Source organism: Sturnira hondurensis, unplaced genomic scaffold, assembly GCF_014824575.4.
Source record: "Sturnira hondurensis isolate 20B ecotype Veracruz unplaced genomic scaffold, ASM1482457v3 Scaffold0007222, whole genome shotgun sequence".
Taxonomy (NCBI): domain Eukaryota; kingdom Metazoa; phylum Chordata; class Mammalia; order Chiroptera; family Phyllostomidae; genus Sturnira; species Sturnira hondurensis.
The window spans coordinates 3,032,833-3,058,206 of NW_028079853.1; the positions used below are offsets into that span (position 1 = coordinate 3,032,833).

Below are 25,374 nucleotides of genomic sequence, written 5' to 3' on the forward strand. Positions count from 1 at the left end.
AACCCACTTTATTTCAGAAAGAGAAACACAAAAAAACTAAATGAAGTTACACTAGTTTTAATATTGCAGAGCTTTGAATTTTCAACCTTTTTCATCTCACTGCACACATAAACTAATTACTAAAATTCTACCACATACCAAAAAATACATATTTTTTGCCAGTCTGAAAAAAAATAGGTAAAATTTTGATTCATTCACACCAGACAGCTATTGTTCCATTGGCTGTTGTCATTTATTATTTGACAATCTAAGGGAAAAGAGGTCAGTACCCCTGACTAGTCAGGTATGGCATGTTTTAAATATTATTGCTGCAAACCAGCTGAAAATCACTGCTGTACATCTTTGAGGCTGTTGGAAACCCCCCAAGAAGCCTAGTAGTTAGCATATTCTTAGAGTGTCTTTATTTCTTGAGTAAAATTTTCCTACCAAGATAGATTTTAGAATGTTTTACGCAGTCATGTTCTCACAATAAAATAACAAAAAAAAATCAATAAACACATAAGTAATCACCAACTAGGTGTTTAACAAAAGTACTGTTATAAATATGAAAGAAATGAACACTTAGATCCAGACAGCTTTACCAACCTTGCAAAGTTAAATCCAATGACCAATTAAATACCATGCAGTACTTAAAAAAAAAAGGCCCAAAATATTCTTAAATACTAGAACCCCTGCAGAACAAAGCAATTGTACCCAATTCTTATGTCTTGACCCAGAATGGCATGGGGCAGACTAGTCATGTAATTGTTAAAAAGCACGGTCTGGGTTTCTGATTCAGAGAGCCTGTGTTTTAGTAGCTGCGTGATCCTGAACAAATCCCATGAACCACCACAGCCATACTTTAGTCTCTGAGAAATAACAATATTAATTACCTCAATGAAGTTGTTGTGATGAATAAATGAGAATGTATGTAATGTGCTTGTGAAGCTCTTGTTAATAAGATTCCATATTGATTTAATATGTCCCAAACTAAATATGGTCAGGCTATCCACACACACTATGTCAAATGAAATTCCATATACCATAGAGACATTTTTAGTAGACATCCATTGAACTGTTCCAATAAAGAATCATATTCTGTTATTAGCACCAGTTTCTACTGAACCTTTTATTTAAATCTGTGGTTATCAACCCTATCAGATATAATATCTTTGAGAGATATTTTTATATCCACAGCACTGTACTAAAAAGATATTCCTAAATAACCAATCTATACACATAACTGGGGCGAGAATGGGAAGTTAGTTATAATTAAAAAATACAGGGTCCAGCACAAATAATACCTTCTTTAATTACACAAAAATCTTTTATTACAAAATCATAAGCATGTAATTCTGTAACATAACAATATCACACTCAGGCATACCACATGACATTTTAGGTGAAATGTTTAAATTGCTGTTCATCTAGTGCAAGACATTCATATACTCTACCAACCACTCTCAATGGTGTTACTTCTGCCAGACCCTGTATATATTTCATATTGTAAAAACTCAGGCAAGACTATACAAGAGATAACAAAGTAGCACCTACATCCAAACCTGTGGTCCTACAGCCTTCCTATTATCCCAAGGCTCACGGGTGCCAGGCGAATGCCTGGATTCAACACCAAAGTAGTATCATAACATACTGTCAAACGCATTTTGTTCTCCTTTCCAATATGGTTGACACAATTTTTTAACATGCTCCACGACTGGCAAAACACAAACTATGGCTTCAGAAACATCCAACAGACCAAGTGGCAGACAAATGACAAAATAACCTAAATAACCTACTCTTTAATATTATTTGCTACTATTGTATTCCCCTCCCCGAACTCCCGCCATATACACTCCATATCTGGGATCAATGGTTCTCAACCCTGGCTATAAAGTACAATCATCTAGGGAACATTTTCAAATGCACACTTGGGCCCCGTTCCCAGAGATTCTGTTTCAGCTGGTCTGGGAGGGTCAGATTAGGCATCATCTTATTTTAAAAGCTCTTTAGGTGACTCCAGTAAACAGAAATAAGTCCCTGACCACTGTACCAGACAAACCTGATTACTGGCTATTACATACCCTGCCAATGTACATCCTGCATGACCCTGTACCCCTTATTTAGTCTGCTTCCATTTCCTGAAACAACTGAGATGGTCTTAAAGATCTGAGCAAGGGAGTGACACGAGGACTCTGCAGACCAAAGTTTTGGGTTTTGAATCCCAGTTCCACCATTTCTGAGCTTGTGGTCCTGAAAATTCTCAGTCTGTTTCTGCATGCATAAAAAGTGATTAACAAGTGCCTTTCTCATAAAGGTGATGCTATACAGATTAAATGAGATAACTCATGTAAAATATGCTGCTTACAGAGTTGGTACCATGAGTTCCATTACGTACTGGCATTTATAATACAACCGCCTATTTAGAAAAGTGACTCTTATGACACTATGAGGAATGGACTGAGGTAAAAGTATTAGGAACTACAGGAATCAAACCTGAACTAAGAAAGAAAGCAAAAAATTGGAAGAGAACAGGATGAATGAAACTTATTAAAGAAACAAAATCAAAAGGACAAAATAATATATTGGAAATGGAGTAAAAAAGTAGGAAAATTTTAAATATTGATAGTTATTTGGTTTTTTTTAAATAAATGTTTTATTGAGGTAAAATACACACAACAAAATTTACCAATTAACCATTTCTAAGTATAGTTCAGTGGTATTACATATACTCATAACGTTGTATAACTATCACCACCATCCATCTCCATAACTCTTCACCTTGTAAAACTGAAACGCTATACTCATTAAACAGTAAGACTCAGCTATTTGTTTTAAACAGTGTTACTAGGAAAAGCACTACCATGAAAAATAGTATAATGCCTGAAGAACAGGTTTGGAAGAAATGAGGTATTCACTTATAGTTGCTTGTCTTTGAGGAACTACCACAGAATTCCCGTGAAGGTGTCCAGCAGGTAGCTGAACAAGTGAGACTGGAGCTCGGGAAGAAGTCACGCCACTCTGTTCACAATGTCTTCCTTCTAAAATCACTCTTCTTGATCACTGTCTTCCTTCCTCTATCACTTCTACTTCCTCACATATGCTCAATCTCCTACTCAATCTCTGCATTTTTTTAGATTATTTAGGTCAGAGGTCCCAAACAGGCAGCCTCTGCCACACAGTCTGATCAAAAGAATGTATTGAAACTTTTCTGAGTTAGGTGTCAACATTTAAAAGTAGTGGGATTCCATAAAAATCTCGACTTTCAGCTCCTGTTGAAAATTGGAAATTTCTGAAGACCAAGTTTCCAAATGGAAAAAATAAGCTGAAAAGCATCTGTCACTTTTAAACAGGGAAAGAGCTTGACTGGTTAACTGGTTAGCCTCTGGAAATTTTTAAGTGTGTAACTTCTAAGGGTACGCCCCCCTCCTTTTTTTTGCCTGAGAGTCTAAATCCCTCCCAGTCTCACCTACCTCCTACACGGTGCAGACCCGGAAAGATCTTGTTTTTAAATCCTATGTACTCTAATCCCACAAACATTGAAGAACTACTGTGTAACAGGCACAGAGTTGGAGAAACAAAGTTGCAATGAAAGAATTCTCTGCACTGTCCATCCCTGTCAGTCTTATCTCCAGCCACACTGCCATGTTCTCGATTCCATCAGCCAAACATGCCTTCCCCACTTCCAGACCTTTGCACATGCCGTTCTCTCTGCCCAAACTCTTTTCTCTTAATTAATCTTCGGAACTCAAAGGATATTTCCTTAGAAAGACCGTTCCAGTTCCCCCTTAATAGCTTTAACAAGTTCCCATAGCTCTTTCCCAACGTTCTTTGCTGCAGTAAATAGACTTGAACTTCTCCATATCTAACCCTGAGAACAGGGATATCGTGTTCATCTTGACTTTGCAGAATCGAGCATGGCCAGTCAAGTACTTCCATAAAACTTTCAATAGATCTCCTAAGCACGTGTTCTTCCAACATGCATACCCTGCCAGCTTCCCCGCAATTTACTTCCCTTCACTGCTGCTTCCAGAATAGAAAAACAAGCTATTGGAAACCTTCTTAAACTCCAAATGGTTTTAAGCAGGCAGCAACAGGCTCAAATTCCCAACTTTAAAACACTATGCTGACTACCGGGTATAAAATAAAAGAGAGGATGCGGCGGTCCAGTTTATTAATCCAGTAGATTATTTCAGTATACTACTATTCCAATTCTATGAGAATGTGGACCCTATACATTTAACTGTAGTTTTCTCAGTTACCATGTTTTACTCATGGTACTCCCCACGCCTTTATAAGTAAGAAAGCTGCATACCACCGTGAAACCTCTGGACCCAGCTGCTCTCCACGAGCCCAGTTTAGTAATGTTCACTCCTTTCCACTACGAGACCCCCAGTTCACACGGATTCTGCCAGCTGAGTCCAAGGACCACACACGGTGGAACCGAGCTCGTCATACCGGAGGTAACACACGGGCCGCCTCGGGTTCAATGGTTCTTTGGTGGACCGAGTCAAAAGAGTAACTAAGGGGACAAGGGTAGCTAAAGGGAAAACAGCGAAAAGGAGGAGAAACCCTAAATGCGACTCCCGGCCAGAGAACCCAGACAAGGAACAGAGAACAAGATTTACCAAAGAGAATCCTCGAACCCTCGCACTACAGCTTGCCTCAGCGCCTCAACTGCCGGCTTTCACGGGCCTCGACACTCGTGCGACAAAGAAAAACGTCTTATTCCTGCGACCAACTCTGAACCACCATGCCCTATTTTTAACCAAGTCGACCAATCAGCACAGTGAAGCCGTCAAGAAGTCCGTTAAACTCTGTTTGGCCAATGAAATCGAAGGATCTGCCCTCCAAACCCAGCTCTGATTGGCCTACAATCCGGAAGGGCGTTAACCACAGAAAAGACAGTGGCAAGATGGCGTCCCTGGATCGGGTGAAAGTACTGGTGTTGGGAGACTCAGGTGAGCTGCTTAACCCAACTCTTGGGCTCCCGATACTTTTAAATTATCCCGTAACTACCACTCCCTCCCTCCGCCAAATGACAGGCTCCGGCCCCAGGCTGAAATCTTTCTGAAAGCCTAAAGACTACACTTCCCAGAGGACTTTGCTATGTTTCAATAAGCGGTGGCCTCCCGCGTATGGGGGCGCGGAGTGCCGGCCCTTCTCCGCAGCTTTCCACGTCGATCTCCTGGACGTTCGTAATTTGGCGCGAGTGATCAATTCCTTTGTTTTAAAAGATTTGCAGACTTTGCGTGTTCTGTTGGGCGCGGTGCTAAGATATTAGGACCGTGCCTTCAAGAGAAAAGTGTTGCGGAGGCTTGTAACTGACAGAACCGGTTCGAACCCAGTGTCCGCTTACTTAAATACTAAGCTATATTATGAAATGAAATATTGGATGATTGCCCTCTTTTACTCTGAATTGGGCTTGATTTGTTTGTTCTCGCTGATCTTAATTGAAAACCTATTACGGTACTAGGTTGTAAGAAATTGAGATATTAAGGTAAGGGCCATATTATGAAGTATTCAAGACGTAATGCTGAGCCCAGTTTAATCCTAGTGTTAGAATTCTTTTGATACCTTGGACATTTGAGAACTCAAATTGAGAAAGTCTGCATTTCTCCCTCCCGTCTCACTATCCTTCCTCTCACCATGACCTCCATTCCTACGCTTCTCACGAACTGGGAATAAATGCTGACCTTGCATTTCCTAGATGCGCTTTTCAGGAGTTGACCTTTGAATATGTGTTGTGAGCAAAGACATTGTGCCACGTGCTTGGAAATGGACAGAACATACCCCACAGAGCTTGAAAACTACCCTTACAGAACTGAACGGCAAAGCTGGAGAAAGGAAGAGGTCAAAAACATTTTCACCTTGGCTGAAGATTTCTTACATTATAAAATATTTTGTAGAGAGCATTTCTTAAATTCTCTTAAGAAAGTTACATTATGAAATAAAACATTTATTTCAGCTCCAGTTCTTTAGCTTGAAGTCGTGCTGAAGTTAATTTGATAAAATCACGCAGTTTCACAGACAAAGAAAGTAAAGATGGTCTAATTGGCAAGAGAATCAGCAACTGAAATAGAATTTACAACTGAAATACAGAGCTACACAGTTTCGTGATATTTGAAGTAGGTGTCTCTTATAATTCCCTTTTGTATTTGCATCAAACAATGATTTCATGTTAGATAGTGTTGGAAATAGTACATTTTTCTCCCCCATAACACTTACATATGTACTGCAGAGCAGGCCCTGTATTAGGTGCTAGGGTTATAACTAATCAGTGCATTACATAACAGAGTTGCATGGGCTGCTGTATTAAATGAGGAAGAGTCAACAGGAAATTAGTAAGCTTTTTTCATTGTTGTTCATTATAACTCAATTGTAAAACATAAGACAGAATGCCTACCCAGGAAAGTGATGGATCTTGTTAAACATTCAAGTGATGTTAGGCTATGTGTGCAGCCAGTTAACTGCTTTTTGTATCATTTCCCTCTTAACCGTGATTTGCTATTGGACGAGTTAGAATATACCCCTTACACTTCACCGGCTTTTTTTTCCTGAACTTCAAAGTTTACTTTGGAGTAAAGGGTTATTTCCCTCGTGAAACTTGGAGGATTTCACAAATATACAAAGGGATTTAGAGATTTTGTTTTGTGTCATAGAGATATTTGATGATTTAGTAAGGAATTCTGAAAGTCCCACTAATAGGCACACACTGACTCTGTTCTTTCAGACATAAGGGACACGCTTAAGTACATTACCAACAACTATATTTGGAGCTGGTATTTAATTGTATTGAGCCTTTTACCACCTCCCTCTCCCCAACTAATCAATGAATTTTTAAATCTAATTTAGTCCTAATAGTGAAAATGTAGACTCAGAACTTCCCAAAATTCTTAAAGAAATGAATAGTTAGCCATTGTTTCTGGTATGTGAATTTTTCTTACTGTTTAGAATTCATTCAGTGTTAATTAACTCTTATCACCCAAAGTTAATTCATAGAGAGCTATATGTGTTACTGCATAAAAATGTTTACTCCGATTTACTCAGTTAAGCTTAACTAGAAGCTCAAGCCTCCCATTAAACTGAAAACTGCCTATATATATGCCTCCAACATAAACTAATATTCCATCACAAAAATCAACAGAAATCACAGATGCAGTACAATCAATACAAAGACAAAAGCTAAGCTTAAGTGACAAAAATAAATGTCTATGCAAGGAATAAAAAGGAAACCTGGGAAAATGTTTGATTCAATTACATGAGACATCTAATAGAGAAAGATTATGAAAATAACACTAAGCAGCTACATAACATTATTGAGGTGCAGCAAAACTTGCAGGCTTATGTGTATGGCTGGTGGCTCAGTAACCAGATGAAAGTCGTCAATATATATTAAGAACTTTAAATGTTTATTTCCTATTACATGTGAATTTCACTTCTGGGAAGATACACCAAGGAAGTAATTTTAATTGTAAACAAAAGTTTAAACAAGTTTTTTCTTAGCATAGTGAAAATTTCAAAACACCCTAAATTATTAATAATGAGGGAATGGTTAAGTAAATTGTAATGTCAGTGTTCTGAACTACAATGGAGACATTGCACATGTTAGAGAAATTCTGTATTAATGGAAAACTTTAGTCACTAAATAAATACTAATCAAGAACCTGTTCTGAGTACTGGAGATTATGGCGGGGAGGAAGATGAGTAAAACCCAATCCCAATCCTCCAAGAAATTAAAGTGAATAAAATCTAAAACTTTTAAACAAAAAAGTGTCATAATGTTTCAAGCGTTCTGTAAAAAATTTACAGGGTACAGTTGGAGACCCAGAGGATGGTGGATTATGTACTTAGCTCTCTCTGTGTGGAGTCAGAAAAGACTTTGTAAGTAGAATGATGCTGATTGTTGACAGATTAATTCATTAGGCCAATGGAGGGAAGGGCTGGGAGAGAATGGGTAGTATATTCCAGGCAGAACCAGATCTATAAACAAAAGCTTAGGATTTATTGTTTTAAGTACACCATGTCTATATTCACAATAACAATCTGCTTATAGAAAACCCTGCTTATGGAATTAAACCTACATGTTGATGGTAGTGCTCTTCAGGTGATTTTTTTTACCCCTTTTTAAAAATACTTTCCAGTTGTCTTTAAATATAACTTTTACGTAATAAAAAACCCACATGATAAGTTCCTACATAAAAATACAAAGAAAACACACAAAGAAATGGTCTAAATTCTTTTTAATCCTCACCCAAGGATATGTTTATTGATTTTGGAGAGGAAGGGAGGGGGAGGAAGAGCAACATCGATGTGAGAGAACCATTGATTGATAGTGCCTTCAGTATGCACCCTGACTGAGGGATTGAACATACAACCTAGGTGTGTACCCTGATTCTCCAACCAACTGAGCCACTCTGCCCTGGCATCTAAATATTTTATACAACTAATGATGCATAAAGATTCACCAACCATGCTTGAAATAATGGCATCAAAATGGTGTTAATTGAATGACTGACTCCACCAATATACAGGGAGAACTCATTTTCTTTCCCCTTCGTACAGATTGCTCTAAACCCAGGAAAACTAAAGGAAAATAAAGTGCTGCTTTAAGGTAAAGTGCTGTGATGTAGAAGAGGGAGTAGAATTGTTCTTTTTTCCCAAAGGGTAAAGCTGGGCCAAGTGGTTGGCTACATTTTAAAATTTACTGAGGGAGCGCCCTGGCTGGTGTAGCTCAGTGGATTGAGCACGGGCCTGCGAACCAAAGGATTGCAGTTTGCCCAGTCAGGGAACATGCCTGAGTTGCAGGCCAGTTCCCAGCAGGGGACGCGTGAGAGGCAACCACACATTGGTATTTCTCTCCCTTTCTCCCTCCCTTCCCCTCTAAAGATAAATAAATTTTAAAAATCTAAAAAAATAAAATAAAATTTACTGAGGGAGAATTGGAGTGTCCAAATAAGTCCCTATCACTGACAGTGTTCAGTGCTTCCAGCACAATCTGGAAGACCACCTAACATGGAGGGACCTCTCCATTGGTGATCAGGATAGAGGATACCTTCAGGATATGTTAATCTACAATTCTAACATAGGCTGAATATGCTCTGACTGGAGTGGCTCAATTGGTTGAGGGCTGTCCAGAAAAGCAAAAGGTCGTTGGTTGGATTCCCAGTCTGAGCACTTGCCTGGGGTGTGACCCAGGCTCCAGTTGGGTAACTTGGGAAAAGCAACGAATCAATATTTCTCTCACACAGTGATGTCTCTCTCTCTTTCTCCCTCCCTTCCCTTCTCTCTAAAAATAAATAAAAGAAATATTTAAAAAATAATCTGAACAGATGAAATCATTTGAAAGGAAAGGATTAGTAAATATGAAATTGCCCTAGAATAGTAGTTCTCAAAGTGAGGAGGCCCCTGGACCAGCAGCGTCAGCGTCACCAGGGACCTTGTTAGAAGTGCAACAGTTTTGAGCTCCACAACTGACCTGCTAAATAGCAAACTGGGGGCAGGACCCAGCATTCTGTGTTTTAACAACCCCTTATTAAGTGAATTTTAGAGAGCATTTTCCTTGACCATCTATTTACTGATAAAGCTTATTAAATGGTTGCTATGGTGTGAACACCCTTTAAACAACTGTATTTTACATACCACTAACACTGCATATTCCCAGTTATACCTTTGCCATAATAAACTTCAGCTTGTCTCTTGTGTGATTACAGTTCTTGTATCTTTTACAGGTGTTGGGAAATCTTCACTTGTTCATCTTCTATGCCAAAATCAAGTGCTGGGAAATCCATCATGGACTGTGGGCTGCTCCGTAGATGTCAGAGTATGTTTCCTATATTTTAGTTTTTAGTAGTCATATTTGAAATATGACTGTGTAGCTTGTTCAAGCTACACAGTCCAACAGAAATAACACCCCTTTTATACAAAATCTTTTATTACAAAATCATAAACATGTAATTCTGTAACATAACAATATCACACTCTACCACAGCATATGACAGTTTAAGTGATGAAATGTTCAAATTAAAACTATAAATTATTACACCCATATTATTACCCTACCAGCCACACACTCAAGCAGGTATTACTTCTGCCAGTCCTTGTATGTAATCAAATTGCAGTACTATGGTCAAAATTAAGTTATGATAGTAACTGGGCTTTATAAAGCACCTACTCTGTGCTGGATACTATGCCAAATGCTTTACATGTCTCTGCTTATTAAATGTTTTCTAACTTGTTAGATATAGCTGCAGAACACAGAGCATAAAGAAGTAAAATAACTTGACCAAATTCACTCAGTGCTTAACAAGGAGAGTCAGGTTTTGATCCCCGTTAGTCTGATTCCAGAGACTTCAGTTTTAATTACTATGCTTTTTATGTAAAGTTCACTTTACAGCTTCATAAATAATTCTGCCTTAGCCTTTGCCACTGAGAAGTCCAACTTTTGGCTAGAAATAGTGCAAAGGCAAAAGTTTCTGGAGCCTTATGTCTGGGTCATCTGTTCCACCTCACATTTCAGAAACACAGGGGCAGAGTCCACTGGATTGAGTATCTACCCATATATTGTTGGTGTTTGCTAATTCCACCTTCTCCCTTGCAAGTGTCTCTTCTGCAGGCATATATCTCTCCATTGAGTTAAATAAATAGGGGAGGAATGGTAATTAGCTGGATTGACAGTTATTTTCCTTTAGTTCTTTGAAGCTGTTGTTCCACAGGCTGTGACTTATTTTGCTGCTGATTAGAAATCTTACATCTGAAATCTTTGACGTTATGTAGTTTTGCTAACCTATGTCTACATGTGAATTAGTTATTAGCCATTCTGTTCAGAAGTTGTGCTTCTCACAGCTCTCTTCATTTTTCAAAAAATTTAGCCATTATCTGTTTTTCTTCATTCCTCAAACCTTTTGAACTTCTATTAGAGTTTTGTCTTCTGTATTTTTTAATTGAACCTTCATATTTTCTAATTTTTATTTCTCTTTAATTCATTCTGGATGATGTACCCCTATGTATTTCCCAGTTAACTAAGAGTCTCTTCAATTATGTCAAATTTGCTTTTAATATGTCCACTCAATTATCATTTTAGTAATTCTAGTTTTTAGATATTATTTTTGGTTCTTTTACAGATGTCAAAATTTTTCAAAATATTCTAATCTTTCATTATGGTTTTACTTTTTATTTTAATCATTTTAATCGTGCTATTTTGTGGTTGCTCTTGAAATGTGTTTTTTCTGGGCGGATGATAGATATCCTACCTTGTATGCTGACTCTACCCCATGAAAATGTATCTATTTGTACGGTTTCTGATTTTTTGAAGATGATTACATCTTCAGTGGAATTTTGTTTCCTCTACCCTGTGGAAGTCCTGTGTGCTGTGTTATGAAAGTGACAGTGGCTTTTCATTTCTGCTGCTGCCACAGCCCTAGCGATTTCAATGGTCCTTGTAATTGTTCACATAGGAGTTTCCATGCTACATCATATAAATTTACCTAATGTATAATTACAACATGGGCCTATGGTTTCCATTTTGGGGGGCTTTTTATCTACTCTCTACCACCCCTACTTGAGGTCCCTGATAGAAAGTTTGTCGTTTTCCTGACCATTGGATAGTTTTTCCAAGTCTCTCTCTCTGACTGGGCAGCTCATCCAAGTCCAGACTTCATACAGAAAACTGCAGTCTGGTCTTTGTCACTCACCCACATATACTCTTGCCTTAAAACTGGAAAAAAAATCTCTATTCCCAGATGGGCACTAAAGCTCCAGGGACCAGACCCTGAAGCTATATCTGAATCTAGGTCAGTTCCCACTTACCACTCTGATTTTAAGTTCTTTCTTCATTTCTAGCATCTGGGGATTTTCCTTTCTTTGAGCTTGTCCTCCTTATTTTTTAACATTTTATGATTTCTGTGCATGTAAAGTCAGAGGGAACTTTTCTGCCATTTCAGCCTACCATGTTTCCAAATTCTTAGATCTGGAAGAAAAGCAAATTCTAGATAATGAGTTCAATGACAACTTTATTTAAGTTTGAGAGACCCAATGGCAAGTTCCAGACAGAATTTCCCTTTGCACTCTTCTAGCTCCCCTTCTGTGAGATAACATATTGAAAGTAGTCCACCAAATTACACTGGACACAAAAATAAACTCAAGATGGATAAAAGACTTGAATATAAGTCATGATACCATAAAAGTCCTAGGGGAGAGAATAGGCAGGAAAATCTCAGATATCCCATGCAGCAATATTTTCACCAATATGTCCCCTAGGACAAGGGATATAAGGCAAAGAATAAATAAATGGGACTACATCAAATTAAAAAGCTTCTGCATGGCTAAAGAAAATATTAACAAAATGAAATAGGTACCAACTATATGAGAAAACATGCCTGCTAATAATACCTCAGACAAGGGTTTCATCTTCAAAATATATAAAGAACTCAACATGACTCCACACCATGAAGACAAACAATCCAATTTAAAAAGGGGCAAAAGACTTGAACAGACACTTCCCCAAGGAAGACATATGGAGGGCCCAGGGACATATGAAAGGATACTCAGGATCACTAATAATCAGAGAGATGCAAATTAAAACCACAATGAGCCCTGGCTGGTATAGCTCAGTGGATTGAGTGTGAGCCTTCAAACCAGAGGATCGCAGTTCGATTTCTAGTCAGGGCACATACCTGGTTTTCCCCCAGGAGGGGAAGCACAAAAGGCAACCATATATTGATATTTCTCTCCTTCTCTCCTTCTCTTCCCCTCTACAGATAAATAAATACAATCTTTTTAAAAAAGACACAATGAGATACCACTTCATACCAGTCAAAATGGCCATCATTACCAAATCAACAAACAAGTGCTGACAAGGTTGTAGAAAGAGGGGAACCCTAGTACACTATTGGGAATGCAGACTGGTGCAGCCACTGTGGAAAACCATATAGAATTTCCTCAAAAAACTAAACATGGAACTGCCTTTTAAAAAATGTTGTTCAAGTACAGTTGTCTCCATTCTCCACCCACCACTCCCCCCTGCCCCACCTTCAATCCTACCCACTTTGGCTTTGTCCATGTGTCTTTTATGTATGCTCCTTGACAATTCTTCCCCCTTTCCTCCCCATTTTCCCTCTCCCCGCTCCCCTCTGGTTACTGTCCATTTGTGAAACTGCCTTTTGATCCAGTGATCCCACTGCTGGGATTATACACCCTAAGAATCCTGAATCCCCAATTCAAAAGAACCTATGCACCCCAATGTTCATAGCAGCACCCTTTACAATAGTTAAGTGCTAGAAACAGCCTAAGTGCCCAACATAAATGAGTGGATCAAAAAACTGTGGTGCATTTACATGATGGAATTCTACACAGGACAAAGAAAGAAGGAGCTCCTTACCCTTCTGACAGCGTGGATGGATCTGGAGAGCATTATGTTAAGTGAAATAAGCCAGGTGGTGAAAGACAAGTACCATATGATCCCACCTAGAAGAGGAACCTACTCAACAAAACAAATGAATGAGCAAAAGAGAACCAGAGACATGGAAATAAAGAACAAATTGACAGTGACCAGGTGGGTAGGGACAAGGGGATAATGGGGGAAAGAAGGGGAAGACTCAAGTTAAGGAACATGTATAAAAGACCCATGGTCGTGAACAACAGGGTAGGGATTGAGTGGAGGGGGGATAGAGCAGGGGAGAGCAACAAAGGGATAATTGGGACAACTGTAATTGAACAACAATTTTTTTTTTTAGATTTTTTCTTTAAGATTTTATTTATTTATTTATCTTTAGAGGGGAAGGGAAGGAGAGAAGGAGAGAAACATCAATGTACGGTTGCCTCCCGTGAGTCCCCCGCTGGGAACTGGCCTGCAACCCAGGCATGTGCCCTGACTGGGAATCGAACCGCGATCATGTGGTTCGCAGGCCCACGCTCAATCCACTGAGCTACACCAGCCAGGGCGAACAACAATTTAAAAATGACATAAAAATAAAAATCTATGAAAAAACCTTAGACTTAAACCCCTATTTTCTGGGTCAGTCCTCATATTACCTTTTACTTCTTAAAAAAGTGACCTTAGACTAATCAGATTACTTTCTGAGCTTTATTATTTGCAAAGTAGAGGTAAATAATACCTTCTTTATCTAGCCCAGGGATGTCAAACTCATGTCACTGGGTGCCACGTCAGCCTTGTTGTTGCCTTCAAAGGGCCAAAATAATTTTAGGACTGTATAAATGTAACTACTCCTTAACAGTTAAGGAGTTGAAATTACATTTGGCCCTTTGAAGGCAACTGCAAGGCTGATGTGGCCCCCCCTCCCCGCTGTGAAAATGAGTTTGACACTCCTGATTCTAGCCTATAGGTTTGTAGGGAGGATTAGAGAAGCTTAAATGTGAAGTTAAGGTGCAGTGCTTTAAATTTAAAATTGAATTTTAGTCCAGTTTCCTGTGCCCCTCCCTCCCTGTCCCTTTGCCCTTGTCTTGACCCTCTTATTCCCACCCAGAACTCAGTCTGCTCACATCATTTACCTCTTGGGTTTTCCCCCTACTTCCTGAATTGGCTAAGCCTCTAGTATAATGTTGAATAGAAGTGGTGACAGTGAGCATCCTCGTCTCATTCCCCATCTCAGGAAACTTTCAGTGTGCTCTTAAGTCTGCTGTTTTCTCTAGGATTTTTTGTATATATGCTTTATGAGATACAGAAGTTCCCTTCTGTTCCTATTTTGATGAGAATTTGTATCATGAACTGGTGTTGTATTTTATCAGTTTTTTATGATAAACCTAATATTTCAGCTTTAATTTGTTACTGTGGTAAATTATATTGATTGGTTTCTAAATATTAAACCTACTTAGCATTCTTGGAATAAATCCAACTTTGTCTTGTATGTCTTCATATATCATTAGATTCAGTTTGCTAATATTTTTTCAAATAATTGCATCTAAATTCATCACAAATATTAGTCTGTCATTTTTCTTATTGTCTTGTGGAATATTGTTATCAGGGTTATGCTAGCCTCATAAAATGAGTTGGGAAGAATTATTTATGTTTTTAGTCTCTGGAAGAATTTATCTAAGTTTTCTGTGATTTTTTTCTTACTTAACCTGAAAGAATTCACAGATGAAACCATCTGGGCTTAAAGTTTTCTTTGTGGAAAGTTTCTAAATAACATTAAAGAAAATGTGAAAATGACTATGTTCTCCTTTTGTCAATTTTGGTAACATGTTTTTGAAAGAATTTGTCCATTTCAAAGAAGTTGTCAAAATTTTTTTATATCTACTCTTTCAATATATGTAGGCCCTTTGGTAATATTACTTTTTTCATTTCTGGTATGAGTAATTTGTGGTTTGTCTCTTTCAGTCTTGCTGGAGGTCTATCAAGGACCAGTTTTAGGGTTTGTGGGTTTTTCTCTGTTATATATTTGTTTTCTATTTCATTAATCTCTACTCTTTACTTTAAGATATCTATACATTTTGGAGGTTTCATTTGCTGTCTTTTTCTAACTTTCTGAAATGGATGGTTGTTTTCATTGATTTTTTTTCAGGCTTCCTTTTAGAATTCTAAGGCTCTTAATTTTTAACAACACACAGCTTTAGCTGTATCTCTGAGGGTTTGTTCATTTTTATTCAGCTCAAAATGTTGTCTGATTCCATTGTGATTTCTTCTTTGACTCATGAGTTGTTTAGAAATGTGCTACTTAATTCCCAAACTTTTGAGAATGTTTATTTTAATTGTTTCTCTGTAGTTTATTTTCATTGTCTTCAGAGCACACACTGATTTCATTCTTTGAAATGTGATGAGATTTGCTTGATGCCCCATTATATGGTCAATTTTGGTAAATATTTAATGTGTACTTGAAAAGAATGCATATTCTATAGTTGTCAAGTACAGTGTTCAGCTATACTAGTTAGGTTAAGTTTGTTAATTATTTTGTTCAAACCTAAATTTTTGTCTGCTTGTTTTACCAGTTGCTAAGGAATGAGTGTTATAATCTCCAGCTATTAGTGTCAGTTTGTCCACTTCTCATTTTAATTCTGTTAATTTTTCATTTGTATATTTTGAGGTTTTATTACTAGATATGTACTAATTTAAGAATGTTTAAAACCTCCTGAAGGACTTAACATTGTTTCATTGTGATATGTCCCTCTCCAAATCTGGTAGAACATTGTGCCTTAAAGTCTTGTCTTCTCTGATGATAAAATAGCTAAACCAACTTACTTATTTTTTCCAGTTTTATTGTGTTATAATTGACATATAACTTTGTATTAGTTTAAGGTATACAGTATAAAGATTTAATATGTGTATAACAAAATGATTTCCATAATCTTAATTAATAGCTATCACATCACATAGTTACAGTTTTTTTCTGTGATGAGAACTTTTTTTTTAAGATTTTTTATTTATATATCTTTAGAAGGGAAGGAGAGAGGGAGAGAAATGTCAATGTGTGGTTGCCTTTTGTGCATCCCCTGCTGGGAACTGGCCTGCAGGGAACCAGCCTGCAACCCAGGCACGTGCCCTGACTGGGAATCGAACCGCTATCCTCTGGTTCGCAGGTTTGTGCTCAATCCACTGAGCTACACCAGCCAGGGCCTGTGATGAGAACTTTTTAGAAATTTTTTAAAATTACATTATGTGAGGAGAACTTTTAATATCTAAGTGCCTGTCAACAGATGAATAGATAAAGAAGATTATACACACACACATAAAATGGAATATTATTCAGCCATAGAAGAAGGAAATCCTGCCACTTGTAACAACAAATGCACATAAATATATGTATCTCTTGTAAGTAGGGTGTAGTTAAATTTTGTTTTGATAACCACTCTGACAGTCATTTAATTTGATTCTTGGGCCATGCCTCTAGGCATTCTGATTCAGAGTTATACATGATGCCCAGGAATCTGCATTTTAAAAAGCATCTGAGGTGATTCTGATATGTATAGGTGAATAGTATTTTGAGGAGCACTGGTTAGGATGTAGAATCAGTCTACTAGGAAGTGGAAGTGGTTAATGACAAGATTTGTAGCACAAGAGGCATAAAGGTATGAATCTTTCACTGATAGGAAGCAAGTAGCTATTAATATGGCAAGGAGAGAGGGAAGATGGTACAGGTGGATGGTACAAAGCCTCTAAATAATAAAGTTTTTTAAAAATATAAGGGCAGATTAATAATGTACTGGAAATAACTTTGAAGAGTAAGCCAGGCATTTGTTTTAACTTTTCAATTCCAAGGTAATTAGGACAAGAAGGAGAACAGCATCCATTTGAGAGGGCAGTGGGAGAAGTTGTATGTTCAGAGTAGAGGCTGGCATTAGTTAATCCAGTGAAGTTAAGGGTAAGAATAATTTGGAATTTTGTAACCATGGAGTAAGATTCCAGGAGAAAAGTGGAAAGGAGAAAACAAATGAGGGTTGAATGATGGGTAGGGGAAGCAGAATGCAATTTGGGGGTGAGCATATGAAAACCAATTAAGTCCCAAAATATATGATAGATGAAGATAACAGGGATGTAAAATGCCTTGAGTGTAGCTGGTGGCAAGATTTCCAGAAGAAACTGTCCCAACAGTCCACTGTATACGAAGGTGGAGACTTGATTCTATGTAAGTCCCAGAGAGCAAACCAGCATAAGATTAGTTAGTTCTCCAGACTCCATACAAGTTTCAAAAGTAACAGTAGTAATTCCCTTTGGAAACTATGCTTTTGGAAGAAGTGAAGTTGGAGTTCCCTTTAGTTATTTAGCTTATATTAGACTTCAGATTTTTTAACTCACTCCATAGTTCCAAGGAACACTGACTAAAGGCTACAGTAGTCAAAGGCAAATGTCAGGTAATGTGACTGATTTTCCTGTAATGAGTATGGTACTAACTGACTCCTTTAAAGCCAGCCTAGCCTGGAACAATGGAGCATGTGGGACTGAAAGTGACTTTGCTCTTAAAACTCTTCGTTGTATCTAGGCCGATTATCTTCTGTCTTCAGTCTTTGAGGAGAATGCATTTCCTGAGTGACAACATAAGTAAAAGGTATTTTAAAATTATAATCTTCAGTAAGTTGTCATAGAATGTAAATGCTTTTGACTGTTGTTGTAATAAAGTGAACATTTCTTCCCTTTAGGGGGAATTATTAAATCTGATAGGGCACTTGTAAGAATACTTTCTTCCTAGCAACTTTTATATTGCAGTTATAGCGTCCTTGTTGTTGACACATGTGAAAGGAGATCTCCAGAATCCGCCTAGACCCATGAATGCACAACCAGTTGCCTCCTTTAATTCATTTCATATTTGTTTAAGAGCCAACTAAAAATGGCAGTGATAAGGTAATAATGTATTTGTTTAATTTCAAGTACTAGATGAAGCTAATGAGCTTAATGTATGTACTCAGTAATTATTAACATTTTGGATTTAGGGTCCCCTGCAGTGGTATTCATAACTCAATGGAAGGCAGAAGAGTTTTATTTTGTGTTATTATTCATTCCTGTCTCCTAATTTTGGAGAAGTCTAGTGGGACTAATATAAATGTATGGATACTCTTATTTATGACAAGATTTACAGAACTTAATCTTTTCACAGATTATAAATAAGGAAATTGATTTGTCTTTTCTAGTTCACTTTAATGGGATTTTAACTCTAATTTACACATTGCATATAATCAGTATTTATTGAATGTGGACAGCATAACAAGGGGCAAACACTGGGGATAAATTTTTTTTATAAAGCAGTCTATCCTCAGTAAGAATATGAAGTGGGATCTAGTAGGTGCTACAAAGTTTATACATAAATAATCTTTATTTTCTTTAATTTTTTAGATTTTTTTTTTCATTTACAGTTGTCTGGCTTTTTTCCCCATTGCTAACCCCTGTTCCCTCACCCCCAACTCCCACAGTCAATCTCCCCCGCATTGTCCACGCCCATGAGTCCTTTATTCCTGTTCCTTTGCTTTACCCTTCCTCTTCTTTCCCCCATTATCCTCCTGTTGCCACCAGCCTGGTCACTGTCAGTTTGTTCTTTATTTCCATGTCTCTGGTTCTCTTTTGCTCATTCATTTGTTTTGTTGAGTAGGTTCCTCTTCTAGGTGGGATCATATGGTACTTGTCTTTCACCACCTGGCTTATTTCACTTAACATAATGCTCTCCAGATCCATCCACGCTGTCAGAAGGGTAAGGAGCTCCTTCTTTCTTTGTCCTGTGTAGAATTCCATCATGTAAATGCACCACAGTTTTTTGATCCACTCATTTATGTTGGGCACTTAGGCTGTTTCTAGCACTTAACTATTGTAAAGGGTGCTGCTATGAACATTGGGGTGCATAGGTTCTTTTGAATTGGGGATTCAGGATTCTTAGGGTGTATAATCCCAGCAGTGGGATCACTGGATCAAAAGGCAGTTTCACAAATGGACAGTAACCAGAGGGGAGCGGGGAGAGGGAAAATGGGGAGGAAAGGGGGAAGAATTGTCAAGGAGCATACATAAAAGACACATGGACAAAGCCAAAGTGGGTAGGATTGAAGGTGGGGCAGGGGGGAGTGGTGGGTGGAGAATGGAGACAACTGTACTTGAACAACAATTTTTTCAAAAGGCAGTTCCATGTTTAGTTTTTTGAGGAAATTCTATATGGTTTTCCACAGTGGCTGCACCAGTCTGCATTCCCAATAGTGTACTAGGGTTCCCCTCTTTCTACAAGCTTGCCAGCACTTGTTTGTTGATTTGTTAATTGTGGCCATTTTGACTGGTATGAAGTGGTATCTCATTGTGATTTTAATTTGCATTTCTCTGGTGGGTAGTGATCTTGAGCATCCTTTCATATATCTCTGGGCCCTCCGTGTGTCCTCTTTGGAGAAGTGTCTGTTTAGGTCCTTTGCCCATTTTTAAATTGGATTACTTGTCTTCATGGTGTGGAGTCATGTGAGTTCTTTATATATTTTGGAGATGAAACCCTTGTTTGAGGTATTATTGGCAAGCATGGTTTTCTCATATGGTTGGTACCCTTTTCATTTTGTTGATATTTTCTTTAGCCATGCAGAAGCTTTTTAATTTGGTGTAGTTCCATTTGTTTATTCTTTGCCTTATATCCCTGTCCTAGGGGACATATTGGTGAAAATATTGCTGCATGGGACATCTGAGATTTTCCTGCCTATTCTCTCCCCTAGGACTTTTATGGTATCATGACTTATATTGAAGTCTTTTATCCATCTTGAATTTATTTTGGTGTATGGTGTAAGTTGGTGGTCAAGTTTCATTTTTTTGCGTGTAGCTGTCCAGATCTCCCAACACCATTTGTTGAAGAGGTTATTTTTACTCCATTTTATGTTACTGCTCCCTTTGTCAAATGTTAATTGACCATAGAGACTTGGGTTTATTTCTGAGCTCTCTGTTCTGTTCCTTTGGTCTATGTGCCTGTTTTTATGCCACTAGCAGACTGTTTTGATTACAGTAGCCTTGTAATACAGTTTGGTATCAGGTATTGTGATCCTTCTTACTTTGCTCTTCTTTCTCAAAATTGTAGCTGCTATTTGGGGTAGTTTATGATTCCATATAAATTTTTGAAGTGTTTGTTCTATGTCTGTGAAATATGCCATTGGTACTTTAATAGGTATTGCATTGAATCTGTAAATTGCTTGGGGTAGTATGGACATTTTGATGATGTTGATTCTGCTAATCCATGAACACGGTATATGCTTCTATTTGTTTGTGTCTTCCTTCATTTTTTTCTTCAGTGTTGTGTAGTTTTCTGAGTACAGGTCTTTTACCTCCTTAGTTAAGTTTATTCCTAAGTATTTTATTTTTCTCGTTGCTATAGTAAGGTAAATGCTCTTTAAAATTACAATAATAATGAATAATGGCTAACACTTTAGTTAGACTAGGCACCTATTTTACATACTGATTTCTTTTATTCCCACAGCAACCCTTCAAGGTAGTTACTGTTAGTGTCCCTATTTGCCAATGAAGCAGTTGAGGCACAGAGATGTTAAGTGACTTGTCCAGGGGAACATTGCTAGTAGGGGGTGGAGCTGGAATTCGGACCCAGACAGCATAGTGTAAGGGCCTGTCCTCTTGATCACTATTCTCTTCTGCCTCTTGTTCAGGAAAGACAGTTAGGAAAAAAGTATTCTAATGCTGGTAAATATAGTAACAACCAGACTCATGTGTTAAATTTAGTTTAACTAAAATTAAAAATTTAGTTTCTTAGTTGAACTGGCCACATCTCAACTGCTCAGTAGTACCATGTTGTTAGTGGTTACTGTATTGGATATTTTTATCACCACAGAAAATTTTTATATAGATAGCACTTAAATGAAAATTAGTGTTACAGCAATTCAAGGGAGAAAGTGAAATGTTCATGAAGAATGGGAAATTATATAGCGTATTAATGGTTGAATGGGTGGTGTGGGCAATGGATGAATGGGGGATATATATATATTATATAGGTGCAAGAAGAGGCGATGGTAATAAATTCAGTTCTGGACATGATGAATGGCCATATCTGAGTTATCCACCTGAAACTATCCAGAAAGCATTTGAAAATGAGGTGTTGAAGCTCAAGAGAAAATTATGAATTGGAATCATCTGTATAGAGATAATCCTGAACCATGAAAGATGCTGAGGTTTTCAAAAAAAGAACATTTAGAAAGAGAAGAGCTAATGAAGAACTTTGGGGTATACTTAGAAGGCTGAAAGTAAAAGAGCAGTCAAAGAAAGATTGATCAAATGGGAGGATAGCTAAGATGAGGAAACACCACAAGAGAAAAAAGGTGAGAATTTCACAAAGGGGGGGTTTGATTTTTAGTATGAAATACTACAGAGATGTAAATACGCAGACAGGGAAAAAATGAATGTGGCGATGATGATGTCAGTGCTGACCTTCGAAAGTGGAAAAATGTTAGTGACAGAAATCAAATGATGTGAATAGGCTGAAAGGAAATAGAGACAAAGGTTTAAATCAATCTTTTGCAAAGGAGTGAAAAGATATAGAATAGAATGGAAAAGTGATAGTTATTTTAAAAAGGGGGAAATGAGCTTGGCCGAGGGCTAAATCAGATTACAGGAAAGGAGAGGTAATTAGCAGCAAACTCTATAATAGTCATCCATTAATTTGTTCATTTAACGCATGTATTACTTGCTGGGTATCAGACACTGTAAGAAATTGGAAGTGCAGACATGTCTTGTTTTATATTGCTTTGCTTTATTGTAATTCACAGATGTTATGATTTTTACAAATTAAAGGCAAGACCCTCTTAGCAGCGAAAACATTACAACTCTCTTTAGTATGACTCTTGCTTTATTGCAGTGGTCTGAAACAAACCTGCAGTATCTTTGAGGTATGTCCACATAGCAGTGAATGAGAGAAATTCAGTTCCTGCTCTGTGGCACACTTTCCTAATTGCTCTTTGCTGTCCTCTTTCAGCACTCTATAAGACCACCTACCTTTCTGCTTTTCTTTTTTAAAATGTATTTTATTGATTATGCTATTACAGTTGTCCTTTTTTTTTTCTCCTTTATTCATTTCCACCCTGTACCTCCCCCTCCCAAGGGCATTTCCCCATCTTAGTTCATGTACAGGTGTAATACATGTGAGTTCTTTGGCTTCTCCATTTCCCATACTATTCTTAACTTCCCCTTGTTTAGTTTGTACCTACCATTTATGCTTCTTACTTCCTGTACCTTTCCCCTTATTCTCCCCTCTCCCTCTTCCCACTGATAAACCTCCATGTGAGCTCCATTTCTGTGATTCTGTTCCTGTTCTAGTTGTTTGCTGAGTTTGCTTTTGTTTTAGGTTTGGTTGTTAATAGTTGTGAGTTTGTTATCATTTTACTGTTCATATTTTTTATCTTCTTTTTCTTAGATAAATCCCTTTCATATAATAACATTTCATATAACAAGGGCTTGGCAATGATGAACTCCTTTAACTTGGCCTTATTTGGGAAGTACTTTATCTGCCCTTCTATTCTAAATGATAGCTTTGCTGGATGGAGTAATCTTGGATATAAGTCCTTGACTTTCATGACTTGGAATACTTCTTTCCAGCCCCTTTTGCCTGCGGTGGTTTTTTTTGTTTTTTGTTTTTTTTTTTTTAGAAATCAGTTGATAGTCTAATGGGAACTCCTTTGTAGGTAACTGTCTCCTTTTCTCTTGCTGCTCTTAAGATTCTTTCCTTATCTTTAACCTTGGGTGATGTAATTATGACATTCCTTAGAGTGTGCTTCCTTGGGTCCAAATTCTTTGGGACTCTCTGAGCTTCCTGGATTTCCTGGAAGTCTATTTCCTTTGTCAGATAGGGAAAGTTCTCCATTATTTGTTCAAATAAGTTTTCAGTTTCTTGGTCTTCCTCTTCTTCTTCTGGCACCCCTATGATTTGGGTGTTGGAATATTTAAAGTTGTCCTGGAGTTTCCTAAGCCTCTCCTCATTTTTTGGAATTCTTGTTTTTTCATTCTGTTCTGGCTGAATGTTTATTTCTTTCTTCTGCTCCAAACCATTGATTTGATTCTGAGTTTCCTTCTTATCACTGTTGGTTCACTGTACATTTTCAATTATTTCACTTTTCATAGCCTTCACCTTTTCCTGTATTTTGTGACCATACTCAGCCTTTCTGTGAGCATCCTGATTACCAGTGTTTTGAACTGTGCCTCTGATAGGTTGGCTATTTCTTAATCTCTTATTTCTATTTTTGGAGCTTTGATCTGTTCTTTTGTTTGGGCCATATTTTTTGTCTCTGTGTGCCTATTACATAATAAGAGGCGGGCCTTAGATATTCACCAAGGCAGAGCAACCCATGTGGCTGTGTTGTGGCAGTGTATGTTGGGGAGGGGTCTGAGAGGGAACAATGCTGCTTGCTCTAGGCTGGGTATCAGTCACTTCCCCCACCATCCACAAGCAAATTGGGCCCTACTGGTGCTGATTCCTGTGTGGGTGGGTTTGTATATGTTCTAGGACCCTGTGAGTCTCTCCAACAAACTCTCCTGTGAGGCTGGGAGTTTTTCCTGCCGCTGCAACCCCCACAGGTTTTTACAGTCAGAGATTTTGAGGCTTCATTTCCCCATGCCATAACCCTGAGTTACGCAGTCTGTCTCTCTCCCCATTTGTTCCTCCTGGTTTATCCTCATGCAAAAGTGAGACCACCTGTGCTCCAGCCACCCCCTTACCACAAGTCCTCTCCACCCAGCTGCCTGTCTCCACCCCTCTTACCATTCTGGATGAATGTTTCTTCTTTAACCCTTTGGTTGTTGGACTTCCATACAGTTCAATTATCTGGCAGTTCTGGTTATTTTTCTGGTTTTTAAATTTGTTATTGTCCTTCTTTTGGTTGTGAGAGAAGGCCCAGGGTATCTACCTATGCCTCCATCTTTTCCAGATCTGCTTCTCTTTAGTAATAATTCTGCAGGCATATATACTAAACCAAACTTATTAGCATCAATAGGGGCCAGTGTTCTCTCTTGGTGTGGATGATAGTCTTTACTAAAGTTGTTTATGCTCTTTTAAAGTTAGAAACAATAAATAAACTTCAAGTGAGACAAAACCTTTTATACTTTGTCTTGATTTGGGTTTCATAAAAAATCAAGAGTAAGTATATGAGAATTACCAAGGCAACCACAACATTGAGGAGTGTGGTTCCTTTTCCCATATGATGATCATCAGACACTGTTGCTACCTTCTATAACTAAAGCCTTGTAATGACTTTAAGTATTAAATCCTTGATAACCTATTTAAATATAAAATATATTGCTTATAATTTGGCATTACCCCCACCCCATCATGCTGGGCTCTTACTTTAGCACCAAGGAACCTCTTATTGTATCAAGAGCAATACCTGTGATAATCTCAAGCTTTGACTTGGAGATCTCTTAGCCATGTAAGTGATACACTGTCATAGCTACAAGCTATAAGCCACTGATTTAATGTTCTTTGGACTTGTTCCATTTGAATTAAGTTACACAGTATTAATTGAACAAGCTGAAAAGGAAGAAGGACACCTTCTCTTCTAATTCTAGAGAAAAGCAATGGAAGTTTTGATTAGGGTAGGTATTTTGTCAATCTGGGTTGGAACTGTATATAGTCAAAATGGATCTGGGTAGCAGACTTGGTCATTGCAAAGCTAAGAGGGCATGCCACCTGGGAATTGTAGTACATGGTGGCTATTCTTTGAGGAATTACAGTCATTTAGGCAGGTAACCTTAGACATTTGAAATAATTTTAGAGATGAAAGTGATGTATGGCAATAGTTGCTAAACTTAATTATGTAACAGAATCACCTAGGGAGCTTTCTTTAAAAATACAGATATTTGAGCCCCATCCTAGAAGCTTCAGGAGTGGTCCAAGAGTCTGTGTTTTTATCAAGTTCCTATTAGTTCTGAAAACTATACCTGAGAAGCAATGGTATTCAGTAAAATAATCAACTGAATATAATAAAACTTTGGAGGATGAGCTATTC

At 37.8% G+C, this 25,374-nt stretch overlaps 2 protein-coding genes across 3 annotated transcripts in view; one reads left to right on the plus strand and one right to left on the minus strand.

Annotated features, from left to right (window-relative positions):
* The window catches only part of GTF2E1 (general transcription factor IIE subunit 1), a 49,306-nt gene extending 44,593 nt beyond the window's left edge, over window positions 1-4,713 (minus strand). The window contains exon 1 of one of the 2 annotated variants that reach the window (XM_037051541.1): window positions 4,605-4,713. The gene's annotated coding sequence lies outside the window, so the exon portion shown is untranslated. Of the gene's footprint in view, window positions 1-585; window positions 605-4,604 lie in introns of those variants that run through there. The other variant, XM_037051542.1, reaches the window with a different exon arrangement.
* Window positions 4,714-4,863: 150 nt separating this feature from the next.
* RABL3 (RAB, member of RAS oncogene family like 3) overlaps window positions 4,864-25,374 on the plus strand; it is a 46,880-nt gene continuing 26,369 nt past the window's right edge. The window contains exons 1-2 of the mRNA XM_037051543.1: window positions 4,864-4,937; window positions 9,708-9,799. Coding sequence (XP_036907438.1) covers window positions 4,892-4,937; window positions 9,708-9,799 — 138 coding nt within the window. The 5' untranslated portion in view covers window positions 4,864-4,891. The remainder of the gene's footprint in view (window positions 4,938-9,707; window positions 9,800-25,374) is intronic.